Source organism: Rhododendron vialii, chromosome 11a (assembly GCF_030253575.1).
Source record: "Rhododendron vialii isolate Sample 1 chromosome 11a, ASM3025357v1".
Lineage (NCBI taxonomy): Eukaryota > Viridiplantae > Streptophyta > Magnoliopsida > Ericales > Ericaceae > Rhododendron > Rhododendron vialii.
Genome location: NC_080567.1, coordinates 29,555,575 through 29,570,058, shown reverse-complemented (window position 1 = coordinate 29,570,058; position 14,484 = coordinate 29,555,575). Strand labels below are relative to the sequence as shown.

At 39.5% G+C, this 14,484-nt stretch overlaps 1 protein-coding gene across 1 annotated transcript; it reads left to right on the top strand.

The window, feature by feature from the left end:
• The first annotated feature begins 273 nt into the window (after positions 1 to 273).
• On the top strand, positions 274 to 14,484 carry LOC131306382 (uncharacterized). Its single transcript, XM_058332588.1, has 20 exons — positions 274 to 425; positions 989 to 1,053; positions 1,785 to 1,895; positions 2,179 to 2,235; positions 2,335 to 2,405; positions 3,400 to 3,499; positions 8,228 to 8,298; positions 8,469 to 8,569; positions 8,681 to 8,784; positions 8,889 to 8,942; positions 9,058 to 9,113; positions 9,214 to 9,252; positions 9,361 to 9,505; positions 10,370 to 10,551; positions 10,636 to 10,703; positions 11,243 to 11,315; positions 11,387 to 11,448; positions 11,534 to 12,455; positions 12,869 to 13,159; positions 13,959 to 14,484. The coding sequence occupies exons 2-20, from the start codon at positions 994 to 996 to the stop codon at positions 14,236 to 14,238; spliced, it is 2,847 nt and encodes a 948-aa protein (XP_058188571.1). The 5' UTR covers positions 274 to 425; positions 989 to 993; the 3' UTR covers positions 14,239 to 14,484.

The window sequence follows — 14,484 nt, the reverse complement described above, 5'->3', positions numbered from 1 at the left end:
ACATGATTTTTGACGTGGTTGAAGTTCTCGACGAGCTCTATGACATAAATGGTTCCGATCATAAAAATACACTCGACACGATCCATTATTCGGCAAACTGCACGGTGCAGTCCTCTTATGAGGGCTGCCGACAAGCCATCTCCGGCTGGGAGTGGCGTCGCAAGCGCACTCTGAGGAATTTTTCAAACAATGCCGCATCCGTGGTGGGACCCAGACCAGACCAATAGATGGGGATCAGGAGAAGATTCAGACACAAAAAGGATCCGGGCCAGTTCATAAATACTCCAGTGAAACCAAACCAAACACAGCCTCCACAAGTGCTGGATCCGTAACTGTTTGTTACTACACAGAGACGCTCTCTCTCTCTCTCTCTCTCTAGCCAGCACTTTTTCCCTGGTATTCTCCGCAGTACCAACCCCTCTGAGGTAAGTGTTCTTGTTGTTACTTCCCATGCGCTGTCATTTCACGCACTTGATCGCCTTCTGTTCACTGAATCGCCGGATATTCTTATGCTGACGGTTGAATATCTTTTTTTTCGCGAGATTCTTGTTTTTTTCGAGAAGTTATTGCGTTGAGCTGTTGAAATTTTCATGTCCAACAGTTGTTAGGCTGTGTTTGGATCAAGGATTTGTAGTTTTGTGAAAGGAAATCGGTTTGTGGCGTGCCATGATTAATAAGTTTCTGGAATGTTTGTTGATTCTGATCAAGTTGAAGCCAGTTGAAGTGGACAGCAATAAAAATATCTTTGCCAAGTTTTTATTTATTTATATTTATATATATTTGTTGAGTATACTGAGAAATGCAATTGCTTTCTTTGGTTGGTTGCGGGTGGGAAAATGGAATCATGCTTGTTTGTACTGTTTTTTGCTAATTATACCTCTCCTATCGGCATATGGCAATCCAATTGCGGATATGATAAATTTGAATTGGATTGTTTGTATATTGAATGGTTGATCTTCTCACTGTATTTATTCATCTGCTTCCTAAGGTACGATGTCGGTGAATGGTGTTGATGAAGGAGGAGAGTTGCGTAATACTTGTAGCAGCAATAAGGTGGGCTCTCTGCTTCGTTACAGAGTCTATTTGGCTGTTCCTTTATACCCTTATGTCATGTCCCTTGACCCCTTGTGAATTGAGCTATTGCAATGAGTTTGAGCTTTGAATATCTTTTTTGATTTGATGCATTTTGTCTCTTGCGTAAAGTTTTTGGCAATTCTGTGTCATGGTCAGCCCAAATTGAAGTTGGAGGAAAGAGACCTTGCAATATGTTTGTTTTCTCAAATTCAGCCTCCTCTCCCATGGCCTAGTACATTTGTATTTATAACACAACAGGTTAATTTTAAGAAAGGAAAAAATGTAATAAAGTCCTATCAAATAAAGAGTACCGTGGATCTCTTAAAAAAGTCCCTAAGATTCTCTAAGTATTAACGAACAAAATGGCAGCATATCCCTAATACACTGGACTCTGATTATTGTTCAACACAGAAGGAGGACTGTTTGCTTATTTTTCTAAATAGAAACCTCCTTTTCCCTTTTTGGCTAGACAAATATTTCTCTTACTTAATATGAAGTGTACGATCTAAGCAAAATATGAAAGCCTCAGGGAGGTTTTTCAGTGCAATCCTACGATCATAAACTAGTTATTATTTGGCTGAGATTGCAGCTGATAATGATCCTTTGCTGCTGCTGAGATTTAGGAGGCACTGTTTACGAATTTCAATTTGTTTTCGAGTTGGTGCTTTAATAAAAATCCTCTTAATCCCTTCATTTTCTGCTTGTTTCAGATTAAGGTTGACCCTTCAAAGCCTGCATCTCTGACTTGGCAGCGAAAAGTAAATAGCGAGGGAAATGTTCCTTCTGAGTTTTCTTTAGGTGCCAAGGAGATTATTCAGATGGTATGTTGGTAATGTTTTTAAACCGTGGGCTCGCACACACTCACATGCGTTCATAAAATATAGCTTTGGTTAAAGTAAGTGATAAGTGTGTGATTCAGCTAAAAATGTTAACACACATGTTTGAAGTTTAAATTTCTCTCTTGGAGGAGTAATGCTGCAAATTGATAGGTTTGTGCAGATTATCTGAGGTGGCCAGTGCTTTAGTTGCTGAAAGAATATTCTGTAAACATATAATCTCTTTTAGCTTTTGATAGCTACATTATTTCCCTTTTGCTATTGGCAGGCTCCAATAGGTTTTAGATTATGGCGACATGTCCGAGAAGAAGCCACCAAAGGAAGGGTAATTCATTTTCCCTTTGGAAATATATAAGTCATTTTGGTGCCGGTGGCATGTGTTTATGGTAAAAGAACAAATCTTTGTGTCTCTTTCTTTATACAGGAGGCATTTATATCCCCCTTTGAGAAGCGTAATGTGACATCCTGTCATGGCGTTCCACTAGGTGGTATGGGGTAAGTCAATGTTCTTCACCGATGACCATTTTTATCAAAGAAACAATGTAGAAGAACAAACGTTTTACTAATTTGGCTTTTAAGATCTCTTCCATAAATTTTTCATTTTTAGAATGCTTTGCTGCAGAGTGCTTCTGATGATTTATCCTTTCATGCTTGACTATGTGTGGACACAGACAAAGTAATCCATCAATCTAACCTTGTTTTTGTGAGGTGAAAAACCGGTTTGAAATGTTATAATCTTGTATGTTGCAGCCAAACATAGCAAAGTGAAGTTATAGCTAATAGATTTGATGTAGCAGGTTACTAGCACTCACATCAATACCTGTCCCCCTTTTAAAAATGTTGAAGACTATTGTGACTGGCGCTTCGTGACCCCAATGGTGTGTGGGGCTTAATGGCTTGAAATACATTGTCAGGCCCATTTCTTGACAGCTTAAGCTTTTGGGACCGCTGGTAACTTAACATGGTATCTGAGCTCAGGTTAGGAGAGGTCTTGGGTTCAAGTATCTTTGTTTGCATTTGTTCCATGTTTGCATTCTGCTTTACTCTTCATATTGTGTTTCGCTCTATATAGGAAAATCTGCTTCTCCACGTGCATGACGGGGTTGCATGTAAGGGAGGATGTTGAATAGCTTGATATACATTGTTGGGCCATCAAAGCTTTTGGGACTCTACTAGTAACGTTACATGTAGCACTTTTGTGCTCAAAACCACATACACAAACGTCAATTCAGCTTCCATTACGCAGCATATTTTGTCAATAATGCATAAATAGGACCTTAATTGACCAACTTGGACCTCTTGTACTATTCTTTTTTTTTGATAAGTAAAAGATTATATAACCAAAAAGGCGTTAAGGGAATGCTGCCCATATACAATTGAAGGCCACAAGATAAAAAGGCCCTATACCTCTAGTACTATTCTTGTTGCATGTTTCTTAAACAAACGCAGAAAAAAGTATCTCAGATTGCTGAGGAAATATGTTTTTCAGTGCAGGAAGCATTGAAAGAAACTACAGAGGTGAATTTCAACGCTTGCAACTGTTCCCCAGAATATGTGAATACAAACCCATTTTAGCAAATCAATTTTCTGTAAGTATGTATTTTTTGTTTTCTCAAGGCATTTAGATGCTATCCTCACATGATACATTTATTCCCCTACATGCATGCTTCATTTGATTTGTTGAAAAGTACACGTACGAAAAGGATCTTCACATGGTTTTCAGAAACAAAAAACCAAAAAATAAGGTGCCTAGAGAAGTCATATGGTGGTTTTTGAATAGAAAATGTGTGACAGAATGGTATAATGTAGTTAAGGATACTTATGAGGAGGTTGTCACTACTATTAAAGCGAATTCCCAATCACAGTAGGATTACGCCACTTTGAGTCCTTATTCCTTACCTCTTTGCTTTAGTTATGTCGATTACACATACTCAAGCTAATATCCCATGGTGTATGTTTGCAGATAATATTGTCTTAGTAGATGAAACTATAAGAGGTGTCAATGCTAAATTAAAAGCTTGGAGAGATGCATTAGAGTCAAAAGGATTTAGGATCAGTAGGAGTAAAATGGAGTGCATGGAGTGTAAGTTTAGTAATAGTTGCAGTGTGTGTGTTGATAGAGTGACCCTCCAAAATTAGAGAACTAAGAAGTGAGCACTTCAAGTATCATGGCTCAATTTTTAGCAAGGCTAGAGCGATTACAGAGGATGTGATGCATAGAGGACAAGTTGGATGTGTTATGTGGCAAAGTGCTTTAGGAGTGTTGTGTGGCTGTACGTTACTGCCAAGTTGAAGGAAAAGGCTACCATACTGCTATAAGATCAGCCATGTTGTATGGCACGAAGTGTTGGGCTACTAAGAAACAATGTGCGAGTAAGATGAGTGTAGTTGGAATGAGAATGTTGAGATGGATGTGCAGTAAGACTTTGTGGTATGGTAAGGGTAGCAGCAACACTGATAGAAGCTAAGATAAGAAAGAATATAATAAGGTGGTTTGGACATGTCTATTGTGGATTGGTTGATGCGGTAGTTAGGAGGAGTGATATGGTTACGGTAGATGGTAGCATTAAGAGGAGAGGTAGACAAAAGTCAACTTTAGAGGCGGTAGTTTGAAAGAATCTAGGTTTGTTGGCTATCATGGAATACTATGCCGTTGACATAACTAAAAGAAGAAAATGAAGTTATGTTGTAGACACCCCAATCTGGTTTCCCAATTGATTTACTTTCTTTTTCGGTTTCTTGTTTCCCCGATGATGAATCAGGTCAAAACAGTATTGAGTGTGAAATGGTTTGAGTTCGGAGTAGGCTAAGGTCCATCTTGAACCCTAAAACCCTAAGTCAGAACCCTGACCACAGGGGTCAACCGTCGCGCGACCCATTGATTCCCTCGCGCAATGCTCTACTTGCCAGGTGTTGGTCAAAGTCAAACCTTGACTGTTGACCATCGTGTGGGTGGGTAAAACCATCGCGCGATGAACCCAGTCCCTCGCGCGATGGTCAACCCCTGTTGTTTTCACCTTTTTCCAGCTGGATTTTGTAATGATCAGAGGGCTACTGACCTGAGAACCCTGTTTTCGTGGGTTGAACAGCGTTTGCAGGTGCATGGGTTGCACCACCCTCACAACCACTCCCCTCACCTTGTTGGCCACTTCCTCCACCAAGGAGGGCTGGCCAGCCTTGTTGGCTGGTCATTAGGCCAAGTCCTTCACCCACTTCACACCCTCTCTTGTCCTATAAATACCCTTCATTGTTCATCTTGCAAGGGGTTACCAAAAAAATCAAGAAAGAAAGACAACTCTACTTTCAAATACACCTTCTACTTCCTAACTAAAGTCATCTCCATACACTCATCTACAAAGCTGTACCACCTAGTTCAATCCATTTCCGTAGCACACAAGCAAAGGTATAACTCCTTTACTGTTTACTGTTTTGATCCCTGAGGGGGGCTGGCAGAGCCGAGGCTGGTAATCAATACCAGTTTTGGCTCTAAAGCCAGCAGAGTTACAAGAATCGTACACCAATCCTCCTACGCGCGATGGACTCACTCAATCGCGCGATGCTTCTAGCAATCGCGCGACAGTCCTCACGGGGATAGGATTTTGGTTCCTTTCTGTTTAAGTTATAGTATAAAAGTTGTGTTAAAGCATGATCAGAATTAACTCCCCTGTTTTGCATATTAAAAATCTATGGCTTAGCTTAATTTGTTTAGTTAGTTACTGTGGAATGCCCCTGGGTTGCTTTTGAACATGTCTCAGAGCCCAGGCATGCAAAGCAATTCCTGGACGTCCAGCCATGATACTCGCGCGATGAATTGGCTCCATCGCGCGATGGTCTGTCTTTTTCCAGGAGTTGCCCTTGCATGGGCAGCTTGGTCCACGGTCATTATTTGATGCCCCCACTGTTTAGGGGCTTGCATTTATCTCCTATCCGTCTTGTTTGTAATAATTATTTCTTTCCAGTATATATAATCTGCTTGGTTTGAATCCTGGGTGTGTACTGGTCCTTCCAGAGCCCAGAAGGAGATGAAATTCAACCTGTTTGGGGGATACAACCATCGCGTGATGGTGTGAGTTAGTCGCGTGACAGTGTACTTGCATGCTGGCAGAGCCATGCATGCAAGTTGGCTGCTGTTTGTGCCTAATTCATGCCAACGCGCTGTTTTGATGTCCGATAACGGCGTTGGGTTTTATCTCATTTATTTTTTAAGCATGCCATCCATTTATATTGTCTTTAAATCACATCTTGCAAATATGTTACAGCTTTGATCCCCATCAAACTGTTCCCTTGCCCTAATTGGCTAAAATTTGATTAATAAAAGAAGAATCGCAAACTTTTTCACAAAATGCTCAAGTAGAGACCGATCTCCGGATTGGGCGAGAGGGGTGCCTTAAAACCCTTCCCCTCTAGTAACCTGGCTCCCGAACCCAGATATGGTTATGACGGACTGGTTCCTTAACTTTTTCAAATCAAATTAGCGCAGCAAGTGCTTCGAAATACGGTTCCTTGGGTGTCGGACCTTCAAAACCCAAGTGGCGACTCTGTATTTTGCGAGCGCTTGATGTCCAGCTAAAAGCGCTCCCTCGATTTTGGGCCCTCGCGTTTTTTGGAATCCGGAAATTCCAAAGGGCATGCTGCCCACATATGTGCAGACCCTAAAATGATTGGGACTTTAGGCTCAGTTTGGCTTGATTTTTGGTATTCGTGTTGTCCTTTGATCAAGCACTAGCTTAGTTTGTCTTCAACCTTTCTCTTGATATTCCTGTGATTCCTGCTTTTCAGAATTTTGCTTTGTGACTGCAAGTTCCTTAGGAATGTCTTGTGATGCTTGAAAGTAGATTGCACTCGGTAGGACACGGACAATCTTACTTTTTCTCGTTTTAGAAAATCCTATCTTCTCTTTTTTAACCGAAGCTTTTGATAGTTCTTGTTGACAGTGTGATCACTGGCAAATTATTTCTGTTGAGGGTCCTTACAGGTATTCCTGTGATTTTGGACAAGAATCAGAATGGATAGTTGATGCGGTCCAGAAAAGGTGGCCAGGGGCATTACAGTAATTTAAACATTATTTGGTCTTGGAGGGTAATGATTGCCCATGGGTCCACTTGGGATATGACTAGACATGGGTTGGATAACTTGGATCCTTGAGAAGTGTCTTTTCGGTTCTAGTCAAGTCGTCTATTTAATTTCTAGTCAAAGGAGTCAATTAGTTGATCAAAGTGTCATTTAGTTTTTCCATATCATTAATGTTAAATGTTGTCAAAGAGTCAATTAGTTGATCAAAGAGTCATTAAGTTTTCCCATGTCATTAATGAGTCAGAGTCTATGTTCAATATGTCTTTGGGGGCCTAAAAGTAGTTTAAGGTTATTTGTTTTGGGAAGTTCTAGAGTCAAGTTGAAATGGGTATAAATAAGATTGTAAGCCTTATGGCAAATCATGATTGAATGAATGAAAATTTGTGTAGCTTTCAAGCTCTTTGATTGTGTGATGCAATCATTTCTTTGGTGTGATGCCTGCACCTATCTTTCTCTAACCCTTTCTCTTCTTCTTCTTAAAAATTATTTTCACTTTTTACTGTTCGCAGCCCCAAAACAGCCCCTTTCTCTTGTGTTTGATTATACTTAGCCTTCTATCAATTCCGTCAGGCATCAATAGTTAGATCATTTATTGCGAAGGACATGCTCAAAAGAGAGGTAATAGTTAGATCGTTTATTATGAAGGACATGCTCAAAAGAGAGGTAATGGCATGACAAGGGGTGTAGAAGAGATAACTGAGCATAGTGGCATCAAACATCTTCAAGAAAGTTTTAGCCCAACTATTTATGGATGAATGTGCTGAAGTATGAGAAATGGTAGAACAAATAATGTTACATGTGAAGCTAGTGGGGCCATAAATAGGAAAAAGATAAAATAAAGTAAATCTGGCTGATTTTTAGATGGTTTGTCATGGGAGTTGAATAGAAACAAATGTCTAATCAATGCAATAAGGAGAAAGAGAGAAATATGTTGCAAGACAGTAAAAAAAGGCAACCTGGTCCATTGTCTAATTTACAGCCTAGCCTCACATAAAGGGAAATGGATAGAAAGGCTGGAAATGGATGCATGTAGCTCACTTGAAGGAGTTGAAGAGGAGGAATTGCAGAATGTTTATCTTTTAGCAGTTCTGGCTGAAAAAATGTAGTCATTAGGATCTTAAGAGTAGGCGCTATTTCGGGAAGTTACTTTCAGTTGTTCTTAGCTTCTATCATAGTTCCTAGTAAATTATTCGCCGCTGAATACTATTTTCGTTTCTTAATAAATCCGTGAGTTCTTCATGCAGGTTTTTGTGTCCCGTTCAAAAGTTGAAAAGTATTCTACTGTACTCTGCCCAGGGAGCCCTGAAGTGTTAAAGTAAGTTATTATAGTGTTTCCTCCCAAGTACATGAATAGAACTAGGATTCCCGTTCCTGTCATAGATTGTGTCCATGTCATCTGGCTTGTTGATTGATTGACAAAGTGCATGCGGAAATGTTACGTGATTGATTCAATGAAACCTCATCAAAAGTTATCTGAATGAACAGGGAATGTTCAGCATCCGGGATTGGATCTTGGGATTGGAACCTGAAGGGTCACAGTTCTACATATCATGCATTGTATCCTAGGGCTTGGACTGTATATGAAGGTAATCACAATGATCACTTTCTTCTTCTTCTTCTTCTTCTTTTTTGTTTTATAAATATGTTACACCTTACTGTGGATGGCTTATACCTAGCACCCTTTTCTATAAATGCAGGTGAACCTGATCCGTTGCTTAAGATAGTTTGTCGTCAGATTTCTCCGTTTATACCCCATAATTATAAGGAGAGCAGCTTCCCTGTAGGAGTTTTTACTTATACGGTAGGAACATTTTTGTGTTTTTCTTAGTATTCCTTAAACATGTTTGTTGAACCACTGACCTTCCACTGTCAGCCTTGATATTGAACTTCTTTTATTATCTTCAGCTGTTTAATTTGGGAAAGACTGCTGCAGATGTCACCCTCCTTTTCACATGGGCAGTAAGTAACCATGATATTCTTTCTCCACACCACCACACTCATTCATCCAACTGATTTGTATCCAATCTAATTCTTGATGATTTTCTAAAAGGGGTTCTTGTTTGTGTTCATTCAGAATTCTGTTGGTGGGGTTTCTGGAATGTCTGGGCATCACTACAATTCGAAGATCAGGTCAGTTAAGTTGAGATATGAAATCTTATTACGGCTATAGCCAATGTTGCATTTTAAAATTGTGTATATTCTGACTTGCAAAGGTCAATTATCATGCTAGGATGAAGGATGGTGTTCATGGTGTGCTCCTACATCACAAGCAAGTTCTCATTCTCGCTAATTAGAAAGCTTCTTGACACGGTTTGACTTGTTCACTTTTTTGCCAATATCTTATGATTTCTGTCTGGTAACACATTTGTCAACACAGGACTGCAAATGGACAATCTCCTATTACTTTTGCAATTGCTGCAGAAGAGGCCAATGGTGTTCATGTGTCAGAGTGCCCTTGCTTTGTGATACATGGAAACTCCCAGGGTATTACAGCAAAAAGCATGTGGCGTGAAATTAAAGAGGTTTTTTTTTACCACATTTTATTTCTGTGCGGTTTTTGAAGTATTGGATTATTCTGCTAGTCTGCATATGTAACGGTTTACGACTAAAATGAATAAACTCTGTGTTTCACCCCTTGTATGGGCTCTCTTACCTTTTGATATTGGAACTCTGTACTTGCGCTCTTGTATAAATTGGTTGAAGTGTAATTGAATATGAAATCAGGATATCACTGCCCAAATGTTCAAAAGTTGATAATAGGGTTTTGTGGCTTTTGCTTCATTTCTTCTCGATCTCCATTCCTATAGTATCAACCTTTGTTACTTCTTTTGGATTATGTGTCAAATAATCTTTTCCAACTTCTCTTTGATTTGTGTCTTTCTAGTACACCAGCCCATGTTTTTGATGGCCTTGATTCTTGAATTCTTAGCATGTGCGCTTGTCGTTTTGCTGATATTCTAATAAGACGTGTAATTCGATTGAGTATCCAAATATTTTGCAACATTATGATGTGGGGAAATAATGAGAATATAGAATATAGAATATAGAGTATCAGGCATGTAGGAGTGCAAACCTATTCCTGCAGGATCAGGAACAATGGCCTTTGAGAAAACCAATAACATAACACCTATGTGCATCCCCTCACATGTTCCTTTTGGGTTAACTCTTATCTTGTTGACTTTTAGTTACAAGCTAATGGGTTGCCTCGTCTCCCATGTTTGGTTTCAGGTAAAGCAAAGCAGATGCTTTGGCTCGTTCCTTATTGGGTTCTCTCTCTTTAGATGTAGTTCTTACGTAGAGGGGGGCATCTATAAGACATCTAGTTCCTCCTCAGTTTTTAAATTTTTATAGTTCTCAGTCTCTAATAGGTAGCTCTTTTCTTTCAGCATGGATCCTTTGATCACCTTGATTCCGCTGAAACATCAATGCCTTCAGAAGCTGGAACAACGATTGGAGCGGCCATTGCCGCTTCTCTTACAATTCCACCAGATGCAGTTCGTACAGTTACATTTTCATTGGCATGGGACTGCCCAGATGTAAACTTCACGAGTGAAAGAACTTATCACAGGTGGGTGGCTAAACGTGTCTTACTAATTTCACCAATTCAAAGATCAGGTTTTCCTGAATGAGTTTTTATTTGTTTTTTAACCAGGCGTTATACCAAATTTTACGGTACCCATGGTGATGCTGCAGCAAATATTGCACATGATGCTATTCTTGGTACAGTTTTTTTTGGCCTTTCTATGGTGGATATTGAACTAGAACTGGAAATGTAGATTAATCTCGGTGTCTCCTATATGGGAGTAGGAGTGTAGGACTATGGATCATGCAGGATAATTGGTTCCTTCTCTTTTATATTGACACGTTTAGAGCAACTCCAACTGTGATGCCAATGGCCAAAAACGTAGTCTGCATGATGCTCCAACCAAACTGTAAGGAGGTCAAATCCTTGTTGGCTAATGTCCTGAAGCTTGACATGTTAAATAATATTTAGAATAAAAAATGTTATGATTTTGAAAATGCTACTGTTGGTTGGAGACACTTTAGTTGGAGTTTTGGGCATTCAACAAATTAGCAAAATAAAACTGACATTTGGCTGGAGATTCTAGGGTTTTTGAATGTCAAAGTTCTACATATTTGGATAAATGGTTGGAGATTCTGCTATGAGTCTTGGCTTCAAGGCAGAGTTTGCTTCTCAATGACCAATTCGTTTCAACTTTCAAGTTCCTAATTTTTTGCCTATTTCCTTTGAAACATAGAGCACAACACCTGGGAATCCCATATAGAAGCATGGCAAAAGCCTATTCTCGAAGACAAGAGACTTCCTGAATGGTGAGATTTGAGGTTTGACTTGATGACTTGCTCTAACGGCCTCAATTTAAAGTGCATGGAATTCTTTGTAGGTATCCGGTCACTCTTTTCAATGAACTCTACTATCTTAACTCAGGAGGAACAGTTTGGACCGGTATTTCTCCTCTCATAAACCTACAGTGGTAATTATCACTGTGGCTAAAACAGCGAATCTAAATTTGTTCATTGCCCTTTTGCAGATGGATTGCCCCCAGTCCATACTTTAGCAAGCATTATCGGAAGAAAGTTTTCCCTGGATATGAACAGTTCAGAAGTTAATAATGCCATGTCCCATCAGAATGACACTGCTACTGACATCCTTTGGAGGATGACTTCAACTCTAGAGGAAATAAACAATCCGGTAACTTCAAATTCCGCTTTTGGAACATATCTGCTTCAAAAAGGAGAGGAGAACATTGGCCAATTCCTATATCTAGAGGGGATAGAATACCACATGTGGAACACATACGATGTTCATTTCTACTCATCTTTCGCCTTATTAATTCTGTTTCCAAAACTTGAACTCAGCATCCAAAGAGACTTTGCAGCAGCCGTAATGATGCATGATCCCAAAAGGATGAGCCTCCTTCACAATGGGAAATGGGTCCCAAGAAAGGTTCTTGGTGCTGTTCCTCATGATATTGGATTGAATGATCCATGGTTTGAAGTTAATGCATATAGCCTTTATAATACAGATCGGTGGAAAGATTTGAATCCAAAATTCGTTCTGCAAGTGTATAGGGATGTGGTTGCCACAGGGGATAAGAACTTTGCGCAAGCTGTTTGGCCCTCAGTTTATGTTGCAATTGCTTTTATGGAACAATTTGATAGAGATGGGGATGGGATGATTGAAAATGACGGGTTCCCAGATCAGACGTATGATACATGGTCTGTTTCCGGAGTGAGTGCGTATTGTGGTGGGCTCTGGGTAGCAGCCTTGCAAGCTGCCTCAGCTATGGCACATGAAGTTGGCGACAAGGGCGCTGAGGATTACTTTTGGTTTAAGTTTCAGAAGGCAAAAATAGTGTATCAGAAGTTGTGGAATGGTTCTTACTTCAACTATGATAGCAGTGGTGGAAGTTCGAGTTCGTCCATTCAAGCTGATCAGTTGGCCGGACAATGGTATGTTGCAATGAAATGAAATATTTAGTATTTTCCTTGATATGTAATAGTGCAAAAAAGATAATTAAAACGAACCTCTCACTAGTGTTTTTTCCAAGCTATATTTTAAATTGCAATATGTAAATACAGCGTCTTTCCTCGGGCATGCCCGTTTATTTACTTTCTTCATCGTTGAATTGGTTTTGATTTATCTTTTTCTCTTCAATACAACCCCAGAACAATTACAAAATTGTAACTAGTGATTCCCAAAGTTATCACGAATCATTGGCAAGTTACTTCTTAGGATAGCTTAATTATTGGTTTCAAACTAGTGGACAAAACTTGTCTTCCTCTGAGGGAGGGTTGTTTGTAAATTTGTGCTTAGCAAGGGAGGGTTGTTTGTAAATTTGTGCTTAACAAGCTCTTGTTTGTAGGTATGCTCGAGCATGTGGGCTGTCACCAATTGTTGATGAGGACAAAGCAAAGAGAGCACTTGAGAAGGTTTATAACTTCAATGTGTTAAAAGTGAAGGATGGGAGGCGAGGGGCAGTAAATGGGATGCTACCTAGTGGAGAAGTTGACATGTCATCTATGCAGTCAAGAGAAATATGGTCTGGAGTTACATATGCTGTTTCTGCATCTATGATTCATGAAGACATGGTTGAGTTGGGATTTCAAACTGCCGGAGGTGTTCATGAAGCTGCTTGGTCCGAAGAAGGACTGGGGTTAGTGCTGTTTTCTTATATTTTAGCTGGTCGTGGTTCATATTTTTGCTTCTTGGTGGTGATTTATTTGAAAATATAATTTTTTATTGCTCAACCATTCTTGGATAGTTCTTCAGCTCTGCGTCAGTATTGCTCTTATTTGACATCTAATAATTCTGTGTTTTGGTATAGTTGAATTTTGTTCAATGTTTCTATGCCCTTCTGCCAATTATCCTCAAGGCATCGATTCACTGGCAACCCTTCATCCTTTCATGAATATCTGTGCCATGATCAATGCTTATTTGGATACTTGCCAAACATAATCTCACGCAGCTTTTGCAAACCTAAACCTGATGGAATTAGCAAGTTGGTGCATGCCACCCAATTCTATCTTGAAGTGATCCACTGCTGAGATTAGACGAACAACTGCAGGGAAAAGGAAAAATAAGAGGGATTCTCGAAGATTTATTGCAACAGATCACTCCGATATTCAATCACCTCTAGCGTTTAGAATCAGCTTTTCAAAAGCTCAATCTGGAAAAACCTGATTACTATGATACTAAAAAGGGTTAGATTGGCATTTGTCTGTCACGGAAGAATTCAAATAGTGGAAACAATTGGATGTATGTTACCTATTCTGGGTCTTTGATCATCAAATCTCTCAAAGTGGGTAGCCTGGAACAAACTGATTTAGACTAGAAGTGACTTGGCCAAAATTTTTTTGTTTGCAATTAGTAGTTAAAGCCAGTGATGATACACATTTTGTTTTTTAATCCGTCCCTAATGCTAGTTCTAAATATGAATTCTTGTTCATTTACAGATACTCTTTTCAAACTCCGGAGGGTTGGAACACGGATGACCAATATAGATCTCTCTGCTACATGCGGCCCCTGGCCATATGGGCAATGCAGTGGGCGTTATCACGTCCAAAGCATAATTTGAAACGAGAGACGAAGCCAGATATGAAAGATGATTCCTTTTCCAGGCAACATGCAGGATTCATGAGGCTTGCACGCCTTCTCAAGCTTCCAGAAGAGGAAGGTTCTAGAAGCCTTTTGCAGGTGGTTTTTGATTACACATCCAAGAAGATTGGGATATGAGACAAATGTCTGTAAGAATTATTTTCCAAGGGGAATCACATCATTTTCGTTCTATAAGTATTTATATAGTTTTTCTCCCGGGTTATTATTCTTATATGCAACCATTATTTGACCTCAATACAAGAGGATAAAAGCTGTTTTATAGATTGGCATATTACCATTCAAAATAAGAGAACTTGGATGATTGTATTTCTGGAAGTTTTATCCGGTATAAGGCCAGAAATTGTGCTATATCATTGCATCGAA

Coding starts and splice junctions, on each gene's coding strand:
- LOC131306382 (XM_058332588.1), top strand. CDS start 994: ATGTCGGTGAATGGTGTTGATGAAGGAGGAGAGTTGCGTAATACTTGT. Junction 9,506..10,369: donor TGTGGCGTGAAATTAAAGAG/GTTTTTTTTTAC, acceptor CTTTTCTTTCAG/CATGGATCCTTTGATCACCT. Junction 10,704..11,242: donor TGCACATGATGCTATTCTTG/GTACAGTTTTTT, acceptor TTTGAAACATAG/AGCACAACACCTGGGAATCC.